Source organism: Pogona vitticeps, chromosome 1, assembly GCF_051106095.1.
Source record: "Pogona vitticeps strain Pit_001003342236 chromosome 1, PviZW2.1, whole genome shotgun sequence".
Taxonomy (NCBI): Eukaryota; Metazoa; Chordata; class Lepidosauria; order Squamata; family Agamidae; genus Pogona; species Pogona vitticeps.
This window is the reverse complement of record NC_135783.1, coordinates 36,920,889-36,935,614: the sequence shown is the minus strand read 5'-3', so window position 1 is coordinate 36,935,614 and position 14,726 is coordinate 36,920,889. Positions and strand designations below refer to the sequence as shown.

The 14,726-nt window shown below is 39.5% G+C and overlaps 1 protein-coding gene across 1 annotated transcript in view; it reads right to left on the bottom strand.

Annotated features, from left to right (window-relative positions):
- The window catches only part of DNAH14 (dynein axonemal heavy chain 14), a 334,274-nt gene that overhangs the window by 220,580 nt on the left and 98,968 nt on the right, over positions 1-14,726 (bottom strand). Inside the window, 5 exon segments of the mRNA XM_072989973.2 lie at positions 357-410; positions 3,905-4,133; positions 5,427-5,677; positions 10,758-10,845; positions 11,697-11,771. Coding sequence (XP_072846074.2) covers positions 357-410; positions 3,905-4,133; positions 5,427-5,677; positions 10,758-10,845; positions 11,697-11,771 — 697 coding nt within the window.

Below are 14,726 nucleotides of genomic sequence, written 5' to 3'. Positions count from 1 at the left end.
AATGCCTTGATCTATGAAACTTATTGTGGCTCTGCCACCAACACAAATACAAACAACTGAACAAAAACATTAAAACAACCATGAAAATGCTCTAGAGATGGTCTGCCAGGAAACGGGGTGGGGGATGGGGCTTATAGGAGAACCCCCAAATGGCACTGGTTTGAAAGCAGAGTTGCTATGGAGATTGTTGGGGTGCTGCTTTCCTGTAGTCATTAGCTGCCCAGGCACAGCTGCAATTAGTATTCAGAAATCAACCAAATTTTCTGAATAACTGCTAGAGATGTTAATTTACATTTTTAAAAGAATTTAATTAATTAAGCTTTTATATCATATATTAATATATTTATGTACCATACCTTGTCATCTAAACCTTCAGAACAGTTAAATGATAAGCAGAGTTTTCCCAAGTTCTAAAGAAAAGGGAAACACTGCTTTAGTATATACATATGTAGTAATCAGACGATTTAGTAATATGTTAATTGGTCATATTCCTTCAAAGAACAATTACTAAAAAATGAATTTGAGTATCACATTTCCCCAAGTAATTAGCTGACTATAGAGATTCATTTGCATATTAGAATAAGAAATTATAAAACAAAGAGAATAAAGTCGGAGAGAGGAACTAGATTGCCATCTCTAAACCTTTGGCAATAGCTCTGCACTTCAGCCCAGAGATAAAGGGAATTAAAATAGAGGCAGTCTTGGAACTATTATTTTAACTTAGAAGATACAGACAAGGGGCAAAATTAAATATCAATAGTACAAAACTGTAAATTTTATGTTTTAATCTTAATTGAAAAGTCCAGCAAAGAATAGTAGTGGAATCTGAATCCAAATCCATTAATTAACTAGGCATCAACATTTCAAAAAGTTTGACAAAATTAAAAAATAAATAAATCATAATATGTAAAAAGAAACCAAGACCTTTTGGCATTGTGAAAAGATTCATTTCCTTGTCTTGAAAGGAATGTAACATTTAAAAAGTAATATACTGAATGTCCATTAGAGGTCACTACAGAGTAATTAATGAAGATGTTTCTAATAATCCCCTGTATTTCTATAACTCAGCAGAGACTTGTTTCTCTGTGGGGTTTGCTTGCAACATGAAGGGCAATGTTAAATAAACAGAAGTTCCTAACAAGGCAGACTGTGAGAAAATCCACTGCTACGTTATGAAATGAATAACATAAGAGAATTTATTGGCACTATCCTTATCAACCGGTTCTCTGCTGCTGAAGTCTAAGATTTTGCATTAGCCAGCTACTAATAAAGTCTGCAAAGATAGCAAATGGATGTAAATAAATAAAGGTAAGCAGAAACATCCCTATGAATAGACCAGTGTAAAGTAAACTTGAGCAGGAGAGGAAATCCACAGGAAGATATTCCACTTGGGTATGCATAACTGTTTAAAATGAATAAGATTGTTTATCTTCTTATGCTCTAGTCTAGACTTCAAAATAACTGTATTTTTAAAGCTATTCATTTTAAAGATATATTCCATAGATGTATCAAGTCCTTAGGATGTCATTTATTCAGACGTTTCTATTTCATTATTAAGATTTCTATATTTGTTACATATATTTTTATAGAAAAGTTATTAATCCTGCTTTCAAATTCAACACAAAAGAAGAAGAAAATAATTCTTCTGGACATTTTGTGTGATGCCTGGGCAAAATATTTAAAGGATATCCAGAGGAAGAAAGTTATTTGTGTATAACAAGTCTTCTGGTTAATACTGCATACAAAACCCAATACATAGGGATTGTTAGCTGTGACAGATTTCCCAGGCTGAATGGTCAAAGAGTGTCATGAATTATAGTGCTTTTTCAGTTCTAATGTGGTCTAACAACTTGATAGCCTACTCTAACTGCAATTTACTTTAGCAAAGTAAATCACAGTTAGAGTAGGCCAATTTGAATAAATGAAACGTATGGTGGAGTGAACCCACCAAATCCTCCCACTGATCGATTGCACCTACTCTAGTGCTAGCTACTAAACTAAGCAATAGGATTTGGCCTGTAATTTTTCTCACAAAGCAAAAAGCCAGACTGCCTCATAAAGCACTATTTAGTACACCTAATGAAGGGGAACTACATATGCTTAAATTTTAAACATATTATGATGCCTTTCAGTTGAGCCATCTCTTTCTCTTTCTCAGTTCAGATTTGTAAAAACCATGATTAGAAACTGAATTAAAAGATATAGTCCTGTTTAAAAAATATTTTGGCTCATAAGCTGAACAGGACATTTTGAAAATCATCACTCCTTAAGACAACTCTTAATATTCAGAATAAATTGATGCCTAATTTCGTGCCCTCGGTATTCATTTCTTTTACATCTTCTATTTTATCATCCCACAAATCTGGGCAGTTTAAAGACCAGACAGGTGCAAATTTAGTCACACTAAATATTTGTATTATGGTCATAACTGGTTAGAGAACAACAAATTAAAGAAGACTTTCATCAAAATAAAGTATTTGGGTTTTTTGTACATCAACAACTATATTTTATAAAGAACCTGAAAGTAGAGCACGTGAGAAGGAACTACTTCCAGTCGCAAAGAGGAGTGTGAGTCGTCCCCTCAAGCACCCACAAAAGGGGGATACGAGATAGTGTATATGCTGATACCAACAGTGTCCCAATTGAAAATACAGTAGAGGAGAAAAAGAGCAGAAAAGAAGAGCAAGAGGGAGGCGAGAAAGGGGAGGAGCCAATAGTAGAGGGATGTCTGATGAGAGGTGCTGAGGAGAATTCAGAAGGTGAAAAGGAGCTAGACTGGGAGACTGGGGTGACAAAGGATGAGGGGAAAAAGAAAGAAAAGGCGATGTAGAAGGAAGAAATTCCTCTAGGATGGGGCTGGTTGGAAATGGAAGACCCCTGGACAGAAGAATGCATTAAAATGAAACTGCCCATAGAAGAAATAGACAGGAGACAACAATATCACACAGTTGGACACATAAGGATTAAGATAGGAAAGGAGGAAGAAGAGGAGAAAAGGCAAAGAAAGGAAGGATTTGTGATACAGGTAGGGGAAGTAGAACCCGTAGAATGGACAGTGTATGTCTATCCAAAGAAGGAAGATTGGGGGACGAAGGGGGCCAAACCAGCGGTGATCCCTCAGCCAGAAATGCCCACGGAGGGAGAGTGGGCTCAGCACCCCTGTTGCAGCACCATATGTCCCAATCTGAGGAGGCCCATGATAAACCCAACAGATCGCGAACAGTTTGGAGTGAACCTCCAATGGTGAAATCTTTTGTGATGCCTGAGTTAAGAGACAATTATGTTAAAGTTAAAGAAACTGAAGGACCCGTTGGTCCAACTGAAGTTGTTATTCATATTACTCCATTGTTTGAAAATAAAAAAAAGCGTTTGTGAAAAAGGACTATCTCCACTTCTTGGGGAATAAAAAGGGGAATGAGGTTTTCCCAAATTTGAACCCACTCACAGTGCAACAAGGCATCAGAACCTTGGCTGATTTAGAGGGAATATTATCTCATTAAAATGAAATTTAGAAATATGACTTCATCTATCTACAAAATAATGAATGGCAAAACCTCTGGATGTTTTGTAGGTTAGAGATTGGTATGGATATTAGGAAAAAGAAACTAACACAGATTTCACAGATGAATGAGTATGAGCATGGAGAAGCCCATTTGCTTCAGCAAATGTCAATGAAAATATTGTTAAACTTTCAATGGGTTCCCTTATGCCATGAATTAGATGGGCTGAAGGACTTCTACCCAAAGATTTTCAAATCTAGAATATTTTGAACAGTGCATTGTATAAAGAACCTTTCTGGGACCTTGCAGAACCTCTCTGTGTAATGTGTACAGATTACAAAGAAAATATTTCCTTACAGATCCTACGAAAGGAAGCAAATTATGATGTCAATTATGGCACTTACTTTTGATAGATCTTTAACAGTCTCTGTTTTTCCTGTCCCAGCTGGCCCAGCAAGGCAGCCCCCTAAATTCAGCTGCAGAGCCCCAGTGACAGTTAACCAACATCGATCTGTTAGAGGGGTAATAACCAAACGTGGAGAACAGCCCAAATATTCATAACCATAATCAAAGGAGGCATAACCTTGAATAACTCTACATGGGCTAATTTCATGCCATTCATAACGCAACTGCCTGAAATGAAAATACTTTTTAGCTGTGTAAACAACACATTCCTTTTATCAAAATTGCATATATATGAAAATCCATAATATAATTTGTTATTATTATTGTTCAATATTAATAAAAATTGGTATCAAAGTTCCTCTCCAAGGAACGGTTACACAGAGCCTGAAAGAACTGCATCACAAATACTTAAGAAAAAAAAGCAAAGCGTGCTGCTTATATACCGCCCCATAGCACTTCAAGCACTCTCTGGGCGGTTTACAAGTTAATTATGCAGGCTACACATTGCCCCCCCCCCTCAGCGAGCTGGGTACTCATTTTACCAACCTCGGAAGGATAGAAGGCTGAGTCAACCTTGAGCTGGCTACCTGGGATTGAACCCCAGGTCGTGAGCACAGTTTTGGCTGCAGTACAGCAGTTTAACCACTGCACCATGAGCAACATTTGCCAAATTTGTTACCTTAAGTACAGCATTACAGTTAAGCTTAGAGGGAATGTGTAAAAAAGGAATTATGGGTAAAAACAAAATTTTAAAAAGAGTTTTTTTTTAAAAAAGGCAAAACATGGTGGTAAGTGCCACCACATTTTCATCTTTTTTAACTCTTTTTAAAATGTTGTTTTCACTTATAATTCTTGCAGTGACTAACACGGCTACCCCTTTTACAACTACTACCTTAAAAAAGAATAGGATTTTATTACTTTAGTTTTTAGCAACGAGTGTTATTTTTGTGACTGTTTTAAGAACAAAACAAGTTTATTGTTTTGAGCAACAAGTCATTTTATTTGTTATGTTAAACACATTATATTTTGGGGTCATTTGGGAAAGATTTTTAACCATTGCTTACATTTTTTATTATTAGAAAGGCCAGAATCCTGCTGAGAATATATGCTACCTAGTTATGCTTCAGGAGAGATCACAGAATGGGTATATGCCCAATGCTATGCACATGGAATGTTGGATAAGCAGTTGTGGTTTCTGACAGATCCTGCTCTATTGAACAATGTGTGCTGCAGACTTGAGATATGGCCCCTCAGCATGACTGGTTGCACAGTCCAGCATAACTTCCACATAAATTGGAGCATAGATACTTATGGTACATGATTGCCAACAGGACACTGGCCTTGTCTAACAGGACACATGTTACTTGTCAAAAGTCATTGTGTTTCCTTCTATAGGTTGCTACCTTGTTTGCTTTAGTTTGCTTAAAATAATTTTCCTTAGTTTGATAATTTTTTTTCAGAAGGAAGGAATTAAATACATATTTCGAATATTAACACTGGAACAATAATTTTGAGGTATACCTTATCCATTCAAAATCCTCAGTGCTGCAAATCTCAAGATCAATCAGTGAATTTAGTACTTCCCTGCAGTGGATGAACAACGTAACCAGCGCTTCCAGCGTACTTTGTTTGTGGTAAGGAAGAACATCTGATGCTATCTCTGCAAGTTGTTCTATAAGGTTGATTAGATTATCACGACCTATTATCATTTCCTTCTTTGTATTAGAACTTAGTAAACATACTTCACATTCCTGAGTAAACATAATTTGACTCTAGAAATGAAAACAATGTATTAGAAGTATTAATAATTATTCAGCTGCTCAGGAAAAAAAACACACAACCATATTTCTTATATTTCCTATTTGCCATTTTCTCCCCCTTACATTCACTAGAACTTTCCTTTTTTTTTAACTTACATTGGCTGTAGCTTTTAAAAATAACAGTAACTTTCCTTGAGTACATTTTTAGAAAAACTGTCATGGACAACAGTTCCAATGAGCACTTTCTCTTTGAAAATAGTGCACTAGATACTTACTGTAAAGTCTAGTTTAGTTTCCAAGGGAAGAAACACCCAGGAAGAGTGGGCTATTCTCTTTTGCCACCTAGGCAGGGCAGGGATAACCAAAACAAAATATTTGCAAACATAGTAGACACTTGGCTCCCCTTTCCCAAGTTCTTTAGTTATTAAGCACAGGAAAAAGAAGAATAAGCACAACTATAAGGGGGGAAGAAAGAACCTCAGTGCAGCATATGGGACAGGTTAATCAAAGGACCAATAAGGTCATGTAGCTAGAGCTATCGTCAGCCACTATATAGGTATGCTTTTTTTCTCACAGGCCAGAATGGTCCTTCATGTAAAGGATCTAGTGAACCATTCTTGATCTGTGGATGGCAGCTGTCCAGAAAACGTAAGATTTACCCAAGTTCTTTAAGTTCAATACAGATAGAAAAGACTGGAAGGAATAAATCCATGCAACACCCTTCTACTTTCCTTGTTCAGCCAAGCCACATCCAGTTTGTAGAAGTATGTACATGTAAAGGGTTCCAACCATGAGGCAACCTTACATAACTCTGCAATTATGCATCTTTAGAGAATACTGTAGCCCAGACAAAGCTGCTATGATGTTGTGTGCCTTAGGAGATGAGAAGTCCTATAGACCAGCAAAAGAGATATCTTGATTCACTGGAGCATAGTCATTGTAACTTTCTTTTCTAGAGAAGATGGTAGTAAGAAAACTAAAAGGGATTGACAAAAAGATCATATTCTTTTAATGTAAGTTTTTAGTAGCCCACGTATATCTATGCCTTTGCTACTGCTTAAGAGAAACTGAGGACATCTATGAAATAAGAGTGTTTACTTTAACAGAAGTGTAGGACATAAAGTAATGGTTTGTGGCCCAAATACTCAAAATTATTTGCTAATAGAGAAGGCATCAATTGAGAAATATGGTCGAGATGGCTACTAAGGAAACTACCTCAAGGTACTGAAGCTTTTAGGGAAGGCAGAGCATCTTCTCCCACCTAGTTCTACCCGAATCACCCGACAAAGCCAGCAGGGACGGCTGAGGGGCCTAACGCCAAGAGAGGCCCAGAAAGAAAGAACAAGAAACCGGGTCTTCTCAGCAGTGGCCCCTCGGCTTTGGAACAGCCTCCCGACAGAAATTCGGCTGGCACCCTTGCTGGATGTTTTTAAAGACCATTTGAAAACATGGTTTTTCAGGCAGGCTTTCCCTCCAGTCAATTAAACTGACCTCCACTTTTCTTTAATCTTTCCATCTTGGCAAGGCTTTTTATATAATTGTTAAAATTTTTATGTTTTTAAATGCTTTTAAGATGCTGTTTGTTATGTTTTTATGTATGTAAGCCGCCCCGAGTAGACCTGGTCTAGAGGGGCGGGGTATAAATCTAATTAAAGTAAAGTAAAGTAAAGTATTATGCAGATATCTGAAGGGCACTTTTGTATGGGATTTGGGACACTACACAAATATCACAGAGGGACTGATTAGGAATGCGACCAAAAAATCTATTCAAGATGAAGACGTATTGAACACTTTGCCATGTCTCAAAAGACAGCAAAAAACTGTCCCTTACATTTTAAGGTATTGACCTCAAGCCTAGATCCAAGACTGCCTGGAGGAATGCTAATATATCACAAGCTGTAGAGTGTGATATGCATTTGCATCTACACCATAAAACAAAGTCTGTACTCACCTAGCTTACGGAGGGCTTTCAGGATGCAAGAATAATAACCCCATGTTTTTCTAACAGCCTCAATGTAGGCAGGAGCCCCTTTCAAATGACAGACAGCTAGATGGGGCCATTTTAGGACTGGGTGATGAATAGTGTGTGGAAGTGTTGCAAGAAGCGGAAGATGCAATTACCTATTATCCACCAGATGAAAAAACACTAAAATCAGGGTCAGCATGACCACAGAGGAGCCATGACTATCACTGAAACCCATTCACCTCATTCTTGCAAAGGAAGAGCTGGAGAGAATGCACAGAAAATGTGTAAAAGACATGGTGCTCTGCATCTTGAGCCTCTATATCAGTGACGGCAAACCTTTTTGGGCCTGAGTGCCCAAACCAAAAAAAAACAACAGGGGTGTCAGGCCGTGGCAATGGAGGAACCAGAAGTGGTGGTAGCAGAACCAGAAGTAGCAGCATGGAGGTGCCTCCAGACCCCATTCTTGATCCACCGCCAGCACCAGCTGCTCCGGATCCTGGCCTGCCACCTATCGAAGCACCAGCACCATGGCTGCAGCCACCTCTGCAGTTTGGCTGCAGAGGGGAGAATAGCAATCCAGTGACTTATGGCTTATGTGCCCACAGAAATGGCTCTGTGTGCCAGCTGTGGCACACATGCCATAGGTTCACCATCACTTGACCCTTGCCCGGCCTGGCTAATCAAGGCAGCCAAGCTTACAACAATGGAATGGGCCACTGTGATAATCAATGGGTCTTTCCTTGAGGGCAGGTTCCCATCTACCCTCAAGGAGACACTCATTAGGCCCATAAGAAAGAAACCCAGTTTGGCGGCGGACGAAATTGGCAACTATAGGCCCGTCACCAATGTTTCTTCAGCAAAATGGTCGAGACGGTGGTGGCTGACCAGCTCCAGGCGCACTTCGATGAAACAGATGCCCTGGATCCATTTCAGTCTGGCTTCAGGCTGCGCCATGGTACAGAAACGGCATTGGACGCCCTGTGTGATGACCTCTTGAGGGAGGCTGACAGGGGCAAAATGTCTCTGCTGGTCCTCCTCAACATCTTAGCGGCCTTTGATACCATTGACCACGGTAACCTCCTGGGGAAGCTCTCTGAGCTGGGAATTGGTGGCTTGGCACTGGCCTGGCTCCATTCCTTCTTCGAGGACCGCCCCCAAAGAGTACAGCTTGGGGAGAGTGTTTTGGTCCCGTGGAGTCTCAATTGTGGGGTTCCACTGGGGTCAATTATCTCCCCAATGCTGTTTAACATCTATATGAGGCCGCTGGGTTGTTTTAAGAACAGCTGATCGGCGGTTCCAAAATGGCCACCGGGTAAATAAAATGGCCGCCCGCTGTGTTTTGCCCCGGATTCCTCGCTTACCGGGCAGCGAAAATGGCGGCCGCATGGAGGATTTTCGCTTTAAGGTGAGTTTTTTGCCCATAGGAATGCATTAAACGTGTTTTAATGCATTCCTATGGGCTTCTTTGTTCCGCATAGCGACGAATCCGTATAGCGGTGATTTTTCCGGAACGGATTATCGTCGCTATGCAGGGCACCACTGTATATTGGAGAATATTTTAATGCTGTTTTTAAATGCTTTTAGATAGTTTTGAATGTTTTCAATGTGTTCTTGATTGATTTGATTTTATTGTAAATCACCTTAAGAGACCTGATAAGCAGAAATGAGATGAAAAATACTTGAATGATAATAATAATAGTGTTATTCAAATATGGGTATATATGAATACATTGAAGTGTGCTAGTCTTTTAAAAAAACTACTGAGACCAGCAAGAGGGACCTGATAACGTCTGTGGTTGTAGACAGAAATCTGATAGAATTGGAATATTGAACTAGGAAAGTATGCTTCTACAAGTGAAAAGGAAGCCACAAACATGCCCTGATTAAGAGCTGTAGGATGACTCTCCAACACCCTTTTGCTGACATTCTAAGACAGTTGATGCTAGGGAAGGTCCTTGGGGGCAGGGGACTAGCTCTATCATTCTAATTCCTAGAAGATGCTAAAGCAAGGGCAGGTGATACTTTGATTAGACAATTAAAAATAATCTAGCTTTCAACCTATACCAGCATGCTCTTTTTTTTCATCAGGCTTGCGTAAGGATCATACCAGCTTAGTTTTTTCTAGTCTACAGAGAAATAACAGCTGCTTCCTGTCACCTGTTTTACACTTTTACCTATGTACTTTCCCAAAGAGGCCAAGGCAAAAGGGAAAGTAGGAAAAGGGAAGTTTCTTGTTTGTTTGCTTGTTTTCTTTATTACATAAACATGAATAGAGATGAGAAATGGAATCAAGGGCTGTGAAGCAGATGAGAAGAAACAGAAGCCTGTCCTGGGCAATGGCATGGAAAAGAACTGCAGTAGGAGCCAAGCATGTGTACTAGATGTGCAAAGGTTTCTTTTTTAGGGTGCAACTAAATTGACAAAGTATGCAGGAAATGTTCAGGATTGGGACAGTCTGATCCACATTATATTGACTACATAATGTACAAGTCAATGTGAATCAGCCCTGAGTCCCCCACTACCCTTTAGTTTTCCCCTCTGCCACTGGGACTTCAACTTTTTTGGAATCAAATGCATTTGCAGTGGTTCTGTGATATGCTTGCTTGAGCCAATGTTGGGGAGGGCAGAAGTGAATTAACCCAGAAAAACCCAACTTCCCAGGTGCAATTTCATTTTTCCTCCTGTGTAGTTACACCCTTAGTTAACCCCTTCTATGGCTGGGTAAAAAAAGGGACTTATTCTTCTTGGATGGATTCTTCCAGAAGAATGAGAAAACAGGTGGAAGAGAGATTATAATAAAAATGACAAATCATGCTCTCACTGAGACTTCTGGGTGCACATTTTGAAAATGTGGGGATCAATATTTCTACACTATTACAATATTTTAGTAATATGAATGATTATGGAATGTGGCCTACAAGGTCAAGTGAAGAGCAAAGATGACCCTTGAATCCTTGGAAGTTATTCACACTGCTTTAGCACAAACTATAGAGGAAATATAAGGGCACATTGAGATGATTTCTTCTAACCTAATTCTCTTCATCTGCCACATAAATGTATGATCTGTGTATATGTAGCCAAGCAATATTATATAAAGTTTTTAAGGTATGTAAATGTATTGCTTACCACAACTAGTACCACTTGTCCTGGATGGGTAAAAAACCATTCTTTAAATTCCATTTCACTCCATTCTGCAATTCCAACTGTAATAAATCTTAAATGACATCATATAGTTAGAATAAAATCAAACAACCGTTGTAAAATTATCATGACTAAAAATAACATATTTTTACAGCCTCTTAAGGAGTAAGGAGTAAATAGGACACAAATCACACAGTCTCTGGTGTGTATATATGAATACCAGGAGTATGGGAAACAAATAAGATTTTAGTTCAGGAAGGCAAATATGATTTGATAATAATAACTGAAACCTGGTGGGATGGCTCCCATGACTAGAATACAGCAATGGAAGATATAAATTGTTCAAAAAGAAAAGGGAGAATAGAAAGGTACGTGGCATTGCATATATGTAAAACATATGCAATTTTGCACAGATATATAGGAGTAGATTGGATGTCCCATTGAGAGCACCTGGATCAATCTAGTTGGGGTAAAAAACAAAAGGAACATGATAGTTGGAGTCTACTACCAACTGCCCAATCAAGGAGAGAAAGCAGATTAAACTTTTGAAAAACAAATTGCAAGGATATCAAAGAGACATGAATCATTTTCTTATTTTTATATTTTTGGATATGTTTGCACTTTTCAAATACTGAGTTTACCAAGTAATGGTCACAGATATTTACAGGATAAAAATATATTAAACAAACAAACAAACAAACAAATACTAGAATGGGAATGGATATTGATAGGCTAAGAAAACATTATGCACTGCCACACTGCTACTGGTGTCACTGTACATTAAAATTACTAGGTTAACACTTAAACTTAGCAAAGCAGGATTGCAACAACTCCCAATCCAAATGTAAACTTATTAGTACAATTAAGAAAAGAATAAAGTCTTGTGCTTTTCAATGTAACAGAATTTTTATAAAGTATACTTACTTTTTCACCATATCATACATCATACTTTCAACACTTCCTAGCCACTGTTCGACAGGGCCTCTTATACGAACACTTCTGCAAGATAGCATTTCATAGGAATAAATACGTATTTCTATTAATTTTCAAATAATTTTATATGTTTTATTTTCAAATACAGAAACAACCACAATTTTGCTCTCCTTTCCCACTATAACCTTTGGGCTTTTAATTTTAGGAAAATTAATATTAAGAAAACTAAAGAGCAATTGCATTTTTAATGAAGCAAAGATAATCTATTAATTTATTTTCATTAACATTTTATTGACTCTGCAAACTGCATATTTTACAGAACACAATGCATTCAATAGCAAGGTAAACATTCTTTTTTTTTTTCATTCTACTAGATAAATTGCCATGTGAGCTTCTTGCTGTGAGCGTTTAGTTATATCAGGGTCCTTAACTAATGCTGTCAAAAAGGCCCGCAAATGTTTCTGTGTTCTTCTAGGTGCTGGCTACAGCTGTCTTCAAAGATGGATTGCCTCATCATGACCACTGTGGCCGGGAAGGGCAGTGTACTATTAGCTGTTAATATGCTGGTTTCTTCACCTGGTGGGCTGGAGAAGCAAAGCTCCTCACCTGAAGAGCTTTCTCCACTATACATTATTCCCGTTCCTAGTCCTTCTTCTGGGGCCTTGGTCCCTGTCCTCAACTTTACACTGCAGGGATTTCTTTTGTTCCTTCGAAGTGAACTTAGGACACGCTCTGATGACCAGCAGCATCACACTTGAAGCATCTTACAAGGGTGCTTGGGTCTGCGGGCTTGGCAGGCTGCTATGGATAGGAAGGTGTAGAGACAGGAGTGGCAGGGTCCTTCATTCCTACCCCTTCTTGCCTCTTTGCAGGTCATGCAAACTTGGCCTCCTTCAAACAATCCCCTCCTTTTTGAGCACTCATAGCTTGCCTAGCCCCTGGCATTTTTGTGTGTTCATGGGTTCTGTTATTCCAAATATGGTCAGCCAGCAAGGCAGTGTCTCATAGTGAGCTGTTTGTCCAACAAGGGCAAAACCAAGTCCTCAGGTAGGGCAATACAAAACTGTTCACAGATTATTGTGTTTCTTTGTTGGTCCTTTGTTTCCAGCCTGAAACCTCCATCCAGTTGTCAAAAGATCTGCATGATCATGCTATCAGAGATGAAAATATTTGGTTTGTCTGTGGACGTTACAATTTTTTTCCCAGCAGCCTTCAGCAATATCTGCCTCACTATCTCTTTAAATACAACATAGTCTTTATCTCTCCCCTTCTCATAGACTATGTCTAGTAAGGGCCCAGTCACTTCAGTTCTCAAGGTTTACAACCACTCACACTGCAGAACATTTAAGTCACAATAAAAATTTTAAAACAAAAAACCTGAAATACTGACAAAAAACACCAAGTGTCCTGATCTTCTTTGTAGACAGGTAACAAACTTCTGTCAATGAGAGCAGTATAGAGAGGTTACTGATCTGTAACTCTGGTTCTTCGAGTGGTCATCTGTGAATTCAGACTAATGGCTGAGTCTGCACCTGCACAGAGGCCTCGGAATATTCTAGAGCTAAACGTTCGCTAGGACTGTCCCCCGTACACCATGTGGTCCGCCCATCCTAGTGATTACCTCAGTTCCCCAATGCTGCTGCTGCTCAAACAGAGAAAGAGACGTGATGGACAGAGGGGAAGACAGGAAGTGTGAATTCACAGATGACCACTCAAAAAACCAGAGTTACAGGTAAGTAACCTCTCTTTCATCTTCATGGTCTCTGTGAATGCTCACTAATGGGTGACTGACAAGCTTACTTTATAGCTGGAGTGACGTCATGGCAAGACTGAAGAGAGCATTGCGCAAAATAAAACAGGACTGCACCAATGCAATTCAAATCAAGATCCCTTAGAACAGGCAAAGTGACATTGATGTCTCTTAGAGCCCTTTGATATCTTCAGCCCTTTGATATCTTCAGTGCCACGTGCCATGGAGGCTGATAGACAACAGTATTGGAATGACCAGTATGGTGTGTTTTGGCCATACTTTCCTTCACTGTAACTGGGTCAGGGATGGAAGGTGACCCAGATTCACACACCGACATAGAGCCAGCCAGGGATTTGGGGCTTGATCCAGCCGAATACTCCACTGCCTGTACCTCAGGCGAGGTATCTGCCCATGATGGAGATCTGGCGAGCAGCGGAGAAAGAGGTTGCTTTGAAACTGGTGGAATAGAGTCTTTATCAGTGTCCAACTTGATGGGGTGTTGTGCCGATGACTGCTGTACCAGATGAGTGTCTGATGAAGGTTTCTTTGATTTCTTTGATTTTGAACTAGTAGACTTTGACTTCAGTTGAGACATTGGTGTAGAGTGTGTCGTGGAACAGGATGGCTTAAGTTTAGGAAATTTAGATTTTGGTGATTGTACCGGCGATGCTGCAGCTGAAGAAGCCGGTAGCAGAGGAGTTTGTGAATTGTCCATTTTGGTTTTGATCCCACAAAAAGAACGTAGCATTTGTTGTCTCAATTTAATTGCTTGCTTCATGAAATTCTTACAATGAGGGCAGCCAGAAGGCTGATGAGCTTCTCCCAGACAGAATAAGCAAGATTTGTGTTCATCCAAAGTAGGGAGCTTGTTTGTGCAAGAAATGCACTTTTTGAAGGGGCCCGTGGGGGCCATAAAAGGCGGGAATCACAACAGGGAAGGGGAGAAAAACGGGGCAGGGGGACAAAACGATTCTACTACTTTTTTTAAAAGATAATCAAGGGAATTAATAGGATATACAAACTATTGACAATAATAATCTGACGAAAACAACCTGCCTCTTATAGCAGTGGTCCCCAACCTTGGGCCTCCAGATGTTCTTGGACTACAACTCCCAGAAGCCTTCACCACCACCTCTGCTGGCCAGGATTTCTGGGAGTTGAAGTCCAAAAACATCTGGAGGCCCAAGGTTGAGGACCACTGTCTTATAGGATGAACCGCTTTGACCGAGTGCGCTCCAGAGGTGAGACCTCAGCAGTGGAAAAAAAGGAAC